Source organism: Melopsittacus undulatus, chromosome 5, assembly GCF_012275295.1.
Source record: "Melopsittacus undulatus isolate bMelUnd1 chromosome 5, bMelUnd1.mat.Z, whole genome shotgun sequence".
In the NCBI taxonomy this organism is placed as follows: Eukaryota; Metazoa; Chordata; class Aves; order Psittaciformes; family Psittaculidae; genus Melopsittacus; species Melopsittacus undulatus.
In genome coordinates this window covers 84,136,821-84,148,447 of record NC_047531.1, presented here as the reverse complement: position 1 = coordinate 84,148,447, position 11,627 = coordinate 84,136,821, and the positions used below count along the sequence as shown (strand labels likewise).

General features: G+C 37.9%; 1 protein-coding gene across 1 annotated transcript; it reads left to right on the top strand.

Moving 5' to 3' along the window:
• The first annotated feature begins 101 nt into the window (after positions 1–101).
• Positions 102–11,231, top strand: GOLT1B (golgi transport 1B). Its single transcript, XM_034063286.1, has 5 exons — positions 102–232; positions 3,767–3,858; positions 5,602–5,780; positions 7,170–7,251; positions 8,606–11,231. Exons 1-5 carry the CDS (start codon positions 208–210, stop codon positions 8,642–8,644), a joined length of 417 nt encoding a protein of 138 aa, XP_033919177.1. The 5' UTR covers positions 102–207; the 3' UTR covers positions 8,645–11,231.
• The last annotated feature ends 396 nt before the right edge of the window (positions 11,232–11,627 follow it).

Below are 11,627 nucleotides of genomic sequence, written 5' to 3'. Positions count from 1 at the left end.
CGTCTGAGGTAATGAACGCAGAGAGGCGGGCGTAGCGACGGCACGCCACGCAAACAACGCGGCTCCTGATTGGTGCTGCTCGTCCAATCAGCGGCCCCCTTTCAGCCGGCGGCGCGGCGAAGGGGGCTGCGTGTTTCCGGAAGACGTGGCCGTCGCCGGTTCTGTTCCCTGCTCTCGGTACCCGTTGCTCCCGGTCCTGTCGCCGCTATGATTTCCCTCTCCGACACCCAGAGTAAGTGCCGCTCCTCGCCACCGGTAGCCCGCGGTGGGTTGCCCATTGTGGGGCTAAGGACCGCCGTGCTGCGGAGTGGGTCTGTGGAGGAGTCCCGGGGGTGGCCGCGCTGTGGGGCGGGCCCTCCCGGTGTTTGCCAGGCCCTCACCTGTACTTCACGCTTCCGCTGCGCGTTTTTTGCAGCCATTGGAGTGTCTGGGGCTGAGGGCACCGGCCCGGGCCGGGTGGTGGAATGCGGTTCTTCCTCGGCCCACGCCCGCTCGGGGTACGGGCTGGGCGCGGCGCTGGGAGGGGAGTCACCGAGGAGGGGTCTGGCCTGTGCAGGTGATACCACTACACTCGTTTGCTACCCCGCGGCGGTACCCGATGAGCTCCGGTTGGAAACAAGCAAACCTGAGAGCGCAGGCGGGGTTTACCTGGCGGCCCTTGTCGGTACAGCTGCTTCGTGAGGGCTGTCAAAGCCGCACTGACGCCGGCATCGGGGCTGACAGCGGTACTGTGAGCTGTAGGTAAAACAGGCCGGAGGGGTACAACGAAGCCCCCGGCGGGACTGGTTGCTGGCGTTTGTCTTGAGCTGCGAGCTCCTGGGTGCTGGAAGGGATGCTATGGTGTGAGGATGGCGAGAATGAATGAAAGACGAACGGTAAGCCAAAGTAGTAGTTAGCTGAAATCTTCTACTGTGCCTCCATGTGGACATTGGTGGCTCTGAATCACTTAATTGTATGTTTCTGGCTTGACTGTGTTCCTCTTGCCTTCCTGTGATAATGCTGGATGTTAGAAGGTGACAGAGAGGGGTTGAAAGTGAAAAAAAGATAGTCTGAAGTGCAAGAAAGAATCAGAATCATAAAGTGATTTGAGTTGGAAGAACCCTTAAAGACAATCTAATTTCCAACCCCCCTGCCACAGGCAGGGACACCTTCCATTAGATCAGGTTGCTTTGAGCAACAGCAAGCCCTGTCCAGCCTGGCCTTGAAGAAGTACTTGTATGTAACTTTAGTTTTGTTAATAGAGATACTGAAAGGGAAAATACAAATAAATCAAAGTGAAGAGGTTCCCAAGAGCTTAAACTGCAAGTTAAAGAAGAATGTTTGGCCTTTGATTTAAATTAACATGTTGTATATTGTGCATTTCTGGCACAGTTGCCATGAAAGGAGATGAATCTGCTTGATAAGCACCATAGTATCAGTTATGGAAGAGGGTAAGTGCAAAAGACAGAAATGAAAATGAAAAGAACTAAGTTTAGCTGGATGGTAGGATAGTGGGAATACAGGTGTTGGAGAGCCATTCAAGGTCAAGGATGTAGACTGGCAGAAAAGCAGGCTAGCTAGCAGCATTCAAGGTCAGTGATTTTTTTGACAAAATTAGGTGCTTTGCTCTGTTAATGGGATGGGTACTAACCCTTGGGGTTTATTTTTAGATTTCTGATGGATTAAACCCTTGTGGGCTTTGCTTTTGCCCATTCCCCTATTCTCTTACCCAGAGTATTCTGAGGGAGAAAAGTTCTTAATTTGAGACCTTCAGCTAACTTCTGTGCTGACTGTTGATTTTAGCTGCAGAGCCAAGAGTAGGAAGTAAAATACTGCAGAATTTAGGGTGATTTAGTGTTTGGGTTTTCCACTATTTTTCCCAAATTATGGATATATTTCATGAGATATTTTTAAGTTCACTGCTGTTTGGAAAAATATGGAGTTAGCCATAGAGTCACTGGTGTGGTAGTGTGATTAATACCTGAAGAGGACCACTCTGTTAGATGATGCTTGAGAAGTTAAATTCACACCTGTAGTCTAGAACTTAAGTGATTTGTGGAATGGTGTATAAATCACCAGTAATTGCAAAAGAATGCACTTAGTATTGAAAAAATAATTTGGGGAAAATTAAAAAATACAGCTAGAAAAATAATAATTAAAAATGGGAACTTTATATGGCCTATAAACTGCTTTAATATTTTTCTTCTGAGAGCCTATAGTGCACAATCCTATTATTTTGTACATGAGAAATAAAGAATATGCATTGTCTTCCCTGAACTTTCACAAGCAATATATCTTCATTTTAAGCCTTACTATTTACTAAGCTGTTTTGGTACAGTGCTGCAGTAAGCTTGCAGAGATTACAGGGTTTCTGCAGAAAGGTTCAGACAGCATTGGTCTCTCCTCTCAGTACATCAGAATCACTATTAAACAATCCAGATCAAATGTCACATGGGTAGTATGTGTTTCTGCATTTCTAGGCATGGAAATGTTGTATTTGAGTAATACAGGAAGGCTCTTCTGGTGCAAGAGAAAGCATTTATAAATGCTTAACACTTACAAGAATTCCTAGTTCATTGTTGCAAAGATTAGGTATGAGATGACTGTGCTTTCCCCTTGCCTTTAAGAATGCTAGTCAAATATATTTCCAAATTCTGATATAAACCAAGTCAGTAATACCTTCTATTGAGAGACTGGGAATAATAGTCCTGGACCACTCCATTTTTCAGAGGTACTTGAAAGTGAAACTGAATCTGTTATAGCAGTAGATGACTGCAAACATGTTTCAAGTGAATACAGAAGTGTCAGAGCAGTAATTGCAGCAGCTCTTGGTAGTTGGCCTCTGTCTTCTTGCTAGATGCCTACTTTGTGCCATGTCTGCTGAGGGAATGAATACTCACTTCCCATGACCGCATATTTATCTTATTGGCAGCTGGTAATTCCCTTGGAGTTCTGCCTCCAAGTGTTTTCTTCCCAGAATACAGATTGTCTCTGCTCTTCTAAAGTAAAGAGTACTAGAGAAAAGGGCAGGCTGCAATTGTTATCTTGCCTTCAGTCAGCAGATTCATTGAAAATACAATTTGCAATTCTGTATTTCGTTGTAAACAAGTATTGAGAGTGTCTGTAGTAAATCAACTGTGGCAGGTTACTCAGTATTTCTAATTCTGGGTGGTTAAAATGCTCATAGCAAAAGCTTAAAGTGACAGACAATACTGTAGAACTACAGATTTAATACCATGTTGTCTGCAGCCTTGGTGAAAGATGAGCCCTTACAGAAGTTAGGGAAATTGAATGGTGCTATAACAAATTTCTTTGAGCTGTTTTGAAAGTTTTTTGCTAGAACTAAAGGGAAGTTCTGAAATAGGCAGAATGATGCTCTTGAGCTTTTAAAGCAACAGTGAATGATCAACTAGGTCTAATTTGCAATCTGTTCATAAGACAATTCTTTCCTTCAGACCAGCAGTAAACCAAAAGGGATGTCTTTATGTGTGTGTATATCTGCACACATGCTTTTTTTGTAACATTTGATTCAGTACATAGTGCCAAATACATACTTTTTTTGATAAGCAGCTTCCAAAGATATTTCTGATATTGAAGTAATTGGTGTCTATGAGACTTACTATATTTGTACATTCAGGAAAGTTTTAAGTGGTTATAAAATAGGTTGAGTTTTTCTATAAACTTAAAATGTCTGTAGACTAAATGATGTAAGGTTTACACAATTTTTATGTGTGAGTTTTTCCTGGTACCATGTTTTGTTATATACCTAAATCTGTTCCTTTTTCAGAGATTGGAATGGGACTAACAGGCTTTGGAGTGTTTTTCCTTTTCTTTGGAATGATACTCTTCTTTGACAAAGCTCTTTTGGCTATTGGAAATGTAAGTGCCTTCTGTTTAGTTTTAGATTCTGCACTGCTTAGAATAAAGTATATGATATGTTAAAAAAAATATCAATTTGAAACTGGATCACAAAAATTACTGTGGCAATTTGGTATAAAGGAATAGTTATGCTCAGTGATAAGAGTGAACCATTTTTCCTGATTAAAGGTAGAACAGTTCACATGAATTTAAATGTCATGCCTCCAGGTCAGGCCTACAGTATATTGGTCAGACAAGAAGCAGCTTCTTCCACAGTTGTTATGCTGCTGCAAATATGACTTTTAGATTGGCTGTGATTACTGATGCTTTCTTTTTAGTGATCTTGTAGGGTAACTGTCAAAACCTATGAATATATTTGGGTAAGAATAGTATTCTGTATATGGTAGCAAATATAGCTTTGTTGTGCTTTATGACAAAAGAAAGGAGTATGACTTGCTGATAGTTTTGATTTAGAAGAGCCAATCACCCTTCACTGTAGAGAGATTTAATATCTTTCATTTTTACCAAATCAAGATTTTCACTTAAGCCTAGAAAACAAATCCCAGTTCTGGTACAGAAAATTCTCAATCCAAAGCAAATAGAAAATGACAGGATATTTTCAGAATGTGATAATCTCTGTGCCTCTGCTGTTTTCAGCTTCACCAGCCAGCCAAGAGCACAGCCTGGTAGAGGTTTGCATCTTCTTTTTCTGATGCCTTAGTCTGTGGTCAAAATTAGTCAGTTTAATTCTGTAGTAGCAGAGTCAAATACTGTGATTCCCTGAAGGAAGATTAAAAAAAAGTGTATTTGAATTTGGGTACATTATTTGAAGCATTATTCTGAACTGTCAATAAAGTGTATAGTGGTAGACTAAAAAATATTGCTTATTTTTCCTTCTTCTAACATAAAGTGGAAATACAAGATGCTGTTTAGGGAAAATGATGAAAACGTAGGTAGGAAGAGACAGTGACAGATGATGACAGATTATGCAAGAAAAGTTACCATATCCTTAACAGAAACTTAAAAACCTATATATGTATCAGAAAGAGGAAGAGGTGGTAAGAAAGTGGTTTATTAAATAGCATCTAAAACTTACAGTTTATCCATAATATCAAGTAAAATCTGAGATACTCTCTACTCACCAAAAATGTTACCTGGGTGTATGCTTGCAACTGAAATAATTGCAAGTCCTGTTGATAGAAGACACTAAAAATAGCTCTAACTAGTTGGGACTAGTGGAAGAGTTCAAAATGTACTGGAACTAGTAAACAGTATACAAGAGGAAAACAAATAAAGGTAACTTTGATAATGCCCTTCAAGTGTTTTCATTTTTTGGCTTTTCAGTGTTTGGTAGATTACTACAAGATGTTGAAGATGTCTTTGTAACATGTCTGTTCTCAGTCTTTATGAACCTTTGCTGTCAGCAGTGCTAAGCTTCAGCACTGCCTGTAGATAATGATTGTACTTATATCATAGGACAGATAAAACTGTCATCACCAAGTCTTTTGACATGATTGTATTTGTTGGAGACCACAAAAGTAGACTCTTTGCTTTTCAAGCAGCTGAGAGAAGAGTTCTGAATGTTAGCTAGAAATGCTTTAAGACTGACTTGACAAAAGAAGATTACTAGTAAATTCTTTTTGAGCAACTCTTGGTATTAAGACAAGTTGTGCAAGAAATACAGTTAATTTTGAAGAATTATTTTTTGTATCTATATGTACATCCTAAACTTAGGAATTTAATTACTTTTTTTTTTCTTTCTAGGTTTTGTTTGTGGCTGGCTTATCTTTTGTTATTGGTTTAGAAAGAACATTTAGATTCTTCTTTCAAAAACACAAAATGAAAGCAACGGGCTTTTTCCTTGGTGGTGTCCTCATAGTTCTTGTTGGTTGGCCTTTAATAGGAATGATCCTTGAAATTTATGGATTCTTCCTGTTATTCAGGTAAGACTTTCAGAATACTTTTCTGTATTGGTGTCTCTAGGAATAAATATATGACAAGATTGCTGTGGTTTTTATTCTGTTGTTTGTTGGGGTTTTGTTGTTGTTTGGGTTTAGGTTTGGTTTTTATGGGTTTGTTTTTTTGTTGTTTTTTTTAAGGATACATCTGACTGAAGTGAGACACACACAGTTATTAATTTACTCTGGTTTAAATCTAGAATATCTCTCCCTTCTAGTCTTTAAGGTGCTGCCACAAGTTTCCCATCAGAGGTTTAGTCTTTTGCCATACTTTGACATGCTCAGATTGAACTCACTAGAGAAGGCTATTATGAGACAGTATCTCTTCTTGTACTCTGAGTTGCTTTTGAAGCCTTGTTCAGATTACAGGCATCCAAGGTTATGGCTAACAATATTATCCTTCCTGTACTGACTGTTCCTCATTTTTTGCTACAGCGGTTGTTTTAATCTATTACAAGTGGTTTGTGTGCCCTCCATCAGTTTACTGAACCTCTGAAATGATGCAGTTTCTAAAAAAAAGAAAAATAAAGTCTCCAGGAAAAATATTAGTATTTATACTAGCCAGCAAATTGTTCTTAACCAGTACAGTGAAGAGGATGATGACTGTGAAACTTCACTGTTTCATTGTGGCTGAAATCTCATTACACATTAATACTCTATGCAGGGAATGTATATCTGAACAAGAGAGAGCTCAGAATGCCACCACCAGCTGAATTGCTGTGATTGACTGCAAACAGCTGAGGTATTGCCACAGAAAACTTGTTTTCCTGCTGCACAGACCAAGTGGACAGTGCAGGGGGCTACACCATAGCAACTGTGCTAGGCAACACACCAGCTCGTGATTCAAATCTCTGACTTTACGTGATCTGTGAAATAAGTAATATGCAACTGTCGTGTTTAATTTTCTTTAGTCAATGTAAAGAGTACCATATATAGTATCAAAGGGAATTATTCAAAATTATCTTCAATTGTTTTTACATTGAGTACTGCAAGAATATATTTTTTATAAAAAGAAGCTGTCTCTAAATATGAATGGTGATTTTGAGAAATGAGTTGGGAGTATGAGTTCTGTTGGCTAAATTCGGTATTCTTTCTTTAGCTGGGTTTTTTTATTGCTTTCCTTTTTGAAGAGCTGATTGAGAGTTGCCAGCTATGAAGAAATAAGTCCATTTAAAAATAAGGTGTTTGTTTCCTGGTTTTCTCCTTTCTCTGGTGAATGTATGTTGATGTATTTGGTACAATTAATGTGCTGCTAACAAGCTACAAGATTTTATGTAATCTTGGTTTAAAAAATCTCTAATTTCTTCACTTTACAGCAATATAAAATAGTTTAATTATAAAAACTAATACAGCCTTCTGATATCTTACCTAAAGGGGGTTCTTTCCTGTGGTGGTTGGTTTTATTAGAAGAGTTCCAGTTCTTGGCTATCTCTTGAATTTACCTGGTATAAGCTCGGTAAGTGTTTGGTACTTCATGCAAAATTAGAAGCTTGTACTGTTCTTTTTTATTCTATTGTTATAGCGATAATAGAAATGCTTCGGAATTGAAACAAACATAACTTTAGAGCAGTGATTTTGAGCATATTCCCCTACTAGTTCTTGCACAATACAGACTGCATTAATTCCCAGCAAGAGACTTCTAGATGTAAAAGGAACAAAAGTACACCTTTGGAGAAGCTACCCCTACTTAGGCATTGTGAAGTAGGAAGAGCCCTGGGCTAGCATTCGGAGTGATGGGTTCTGCTTCCTCCTTCACTGTTGGCTATAGGAGACCAGACAGGTGAATCATGCCGCTATTCTGTGCTGCTTTTCCTAGCTGTACGACAAGGAGACCACTGTTTTTCTATGTTTGGTTATATTCATGAAAAGTGGCCTGTAAAAGCAAACAGTGTAGGTCAATGTTAAGTTGTAGCTTGTGTGGTGAATCTAGAAACTCATGATGCATAATCATTCATCAGATATATTTATTAAGGGCCACTGCACCAGACTCTGTCTTGCTATTTACTAAGATTTATATTTTTTCAAATGCAGTTTTCCATTTTCTTACCCATATAGCCAGGGATCTGAAGAAAATTAACAGGTGGCAGAAATATGGTAATCTAGGATGTTTCAGTCAACTACTTTTACTGTGCTAATTTGTGTTTTAACACAAGCTTTTTTAACCCTAGTTTTGAATTCAACAGTTTTAATAGCTACTACTAGAAAATTGAGGGTGTAACTCAGATGTATACCAGCTGTTTTGTTTTTTCTTTTAAATTAGTGTTCAAGATCATCTGTTCCAGTCTTACAGTTAGGCCAAGTTCTGGCTCATGATCAATTGAATGTTTCATTTGTCAATTGATCTTACTTAGTCATATTTAATTTGATCATAATGGGGTTAAATCTTGTTTTTAAAAGATGATTGTTAATGTTTTATTCAAAGCCTACGTAGGCTCAGAAGAGAACCCACAGTAATGGTCAGTTGATATATCTTACTTGGTCTACTAATGCATGTGTGGCTGATACTGTATTGTTTTGTTTTAATCATTAAGCTAGCAGTGTTATCTGCATTCTTCTATTTCCTTTTTCATTCTGTTGCATCTTCATGTTGCACTGTTAATGTCTATATGAGAAAAACATGTCATGCAGAAACACAATTGCAATGTTAGATTTTTAATTTTCACAAACTTCAGTCATGAGACCTTGGTGAGTACTATTTGACTCTCATTTTCAACTGCATACTAACTGTGCAAGTAGCAAGTAATATTTGGGATTAACTTCACTGCACATATATCATACAGCTTAAAATCTTTTTGTCTTCTTTTCTACAGCTTGTAGATAAAGTTGGAGAAAGCAACAACATGGTATAATGACAAGAGGGCAGAAGACTGATTCTAAATTTACCGTATTATTTATAAAGTCCTTTTGAAGATTACTCAGCACAAAGATTTAAGTTGTGTACAAAGGAAAAGCGTGTTACATTCTTTACATAACAGTTTAATTTAAAATGTATAGTCAACAATATACATTAGAAAAGAAGCTCAGCAAGTATGCTTCTAGGAAAATAACTGCAGAGTTCAGGAAGTAAACTGAAGAGATGAAAGTCATGGAATAACCCATGCTGCAACTGTGCAAGACTCTTTCTGTTGGTTTGGGAAAACATGCTAGAGGCAGTGAACCCCTGTGGAATTAATGGTGCCTGTACTTTGCCTTCTTATTTTGGAGGTGCAGTAGAGCAAACAGGCCTACATGTTTAAGGGTGACCCAAACTTACCCAGCCCTCTCCTTGCTATCCTCAGAGTGCAAAAGAAAACCAAACGGAAAACTTCTTGTGTAACAAGAGATACGTCTTTGCATGAAGGTTCAGATGACTGTTGAACTTTAAATGTGTTATGACAAAAAAGGAAGCCCTACATGGTTCTGTTATAAACATTTCTGTAAATATGTGGCTGAGATAAAACATTATCTTAATGTTTCAAAGCCAAATGTAAGTTGATTGTATTTTCCTTCCATTTTGGGATATGCAGAAGATCAATCTTCAGTCTTAAAAGTTGGTTCTAAACATTTAGAGCTCAACTGGGAACTCTGGAAACTGACTTACACTCCTTCCAGTTTGTTCTCCTCTAGTCTTGTTACATGTGCATCTGGAGGAGAATGTAGCCCTTTGTCATTAACATGAAAACTTGGTGAAATATGCTTAATTTACAAAATGCATTTGATTAAGGTGCTGACATGAACCCTGTGAAATGTATCTTATGAAAAATTGAACCTTTGTTTTTAGGTAGTTTGAAGCTAAGGTTTTTTTGTTTACTCTGGAACCACAAATTGACTTATTTTTTACAGTAATAAAATGAAAACTTAAAATTTCTGTGTATGTGAGTCTCTGGGGCAAAGATTGAACTAATGGGGCTAACTAAAGATCAAGTGCCAAGCTTCATATGTTTTGTAACTTGTTGCTCGGGCTGTCTTCAGATAACTTTAAACTTCTATCAGCCACAGCAACAACTTTGTTCTGACAGAATTTCATAGCTAACATGGAATACATGTCACCTACTAAATGCAAGGGCTGCATTTCTGCTTCCATTCGAATGTTAAACATGGTGCACTTTCAGTAGATTTAGTTTATGTAATCACTTCACCTAACAAAACATGATCATTAAGTAAATGTATTTGTGCAGGCTTTGGGGGTTTCTTTTGTGTTTAACTTTCTTTTTCCTTAAATGTAATCCTAAAAGAATTACCAGAATGCAGTGGTAGTATTTCAGGTAGCTATGTAGCCTTAAAGGTGTAATGACTGGGTTTTGGTGGGGTTTTCTTTTCGGTTGTAGGTGGTTTTGTTCCTCTCCTCCCCACCACCTTTATTATGCAGTTAAAGTTGGTATTTTCCAAAATAACTTTTAAGAAGAATCTTCATACACCAACTTTTTTGAAGGTTGCTATGAAGTTTATTTCTGTGAGACCTATTTAAATGACAGCTGTATAAATAGCCACAATCTACCATTCCCAATGTTTAATTTGCTTCCTTCTCCAACAGGCACAAAATGATTCGGTAAAAAAATACCATTATACTTAAAATTAATAACGTGAAAAAATAGTGGGTTTATTTTTTAATAATGTTTTAAAATATCTGTATTTGTCTGATGGCATGTGTATTACGGTTTACAGACAGGACTTGTGGCTTCTACCTCAACAGATAAACCAATTTTAACTGCTCCTTTAGATCTGTTGTGTGTTAAAATGGCTAGAGAATAACACTACAGCAGTTTAGCAAGTTCCTCTTGTTTGCTCTGGTAGAACACTAGTCTACTGTGGGAATCAAGTACTGTTTAAAGCGGACAGTGTTCATCACTCAGTGTTAGAAATTAGCTATCCAAAGCTTTTTGTTCTTGCCTTTTGAGAAGTAATGTGATGAGAAAGGTGGATTGCACAACATGACTATGGAGCCCTGACTGAAAGCAAATTGCTTGGGAAGTTGAAGTATCTTCATCAACAAGAAAGCTGATGGTATCTCTCAGAGGTGATGAATGTGTTGCTGTCAATGAGCTTTTAGACCTCTGAAGTGCTGGGATGTAGGCAATTCATCTCGCTTATGTTTAACTCATTCTTTTAAAACAAAAGTCAGTTTTTGTCAGATGTGAACTGTTGTGAAAAGCATCTGAGGGAGCAAAATTGTATGTTGAATTTAGCACAGTCTTTATCTCTGAAGATAACGTTGTCTTTGAAGCAATTTTGCCAAGATAAATGTGGGTGGCAGCAAAGGTCAAAACAACTTAGCCTTAAAGTGTTTCTGTCATTGTAAAAATATCTATCAGAAACAATCTTGGAACGTTCCCCCTTTTAATGTAATTTATAATTGCTGCTTTAAAAATCATAAGATGGATCTTACTCTGAGGAAATGAATACTGTAAATATCCTTGTCATACCTTGAATAAATGGGTACCTTTTTTATCATTTTTATTTGTGTCTCTATGTGCATGTTTTAAGAAAGTGTTTTGACAAGTTTTCCTTTCCAAGGGATAGGCAGTGCATACTGTTACTGCTTGACTACCTTATGCTGCTCTGACTTTCATAGTAAATAGTGTCTTTGATTGATCTTAAACAGAAATGTTTCCTGATTCTTTTACAATAAACCTTTCATGTAAACATCCCTGTAGTTATCCAGGTTCCAATTTGAAGCACAACACAACAAAATAGGTAAATTACACAGGAAATAGTTTATTTTTGGTGAAATTGCCTACTCTCCTTTCTGAGGAAATACGAACTGACAGTTGTAGGAGAAAAAGGGTGCATGTCTAGAACATAGAGTAGCTTCTAGCCCCTGTGCTTTCAGTTTGTCTCATGTAGATGAGTGCA

Coding starts and splice junctions, on each gene's coding strand:
- GOLT1B (XM_034063286.1), top strand. CDS start 208: ATGATTTCCCTCTCCGACACCCAGA. Junction 233..3,766: donor TTCCCTCTCCGACACCCAGA/GTAAGTGCCGCT, acceptor TTCCTTTTTCAG/AGATTGGAATGGGACTAACA. Junction 3,859..5,601: donor CTCTTTTGGCTATTGGAAAT/GTAAGTGCCTTC, acceptor TTTTCTTTCTAG/GTTTTGTTTGTGGCTGGCTT.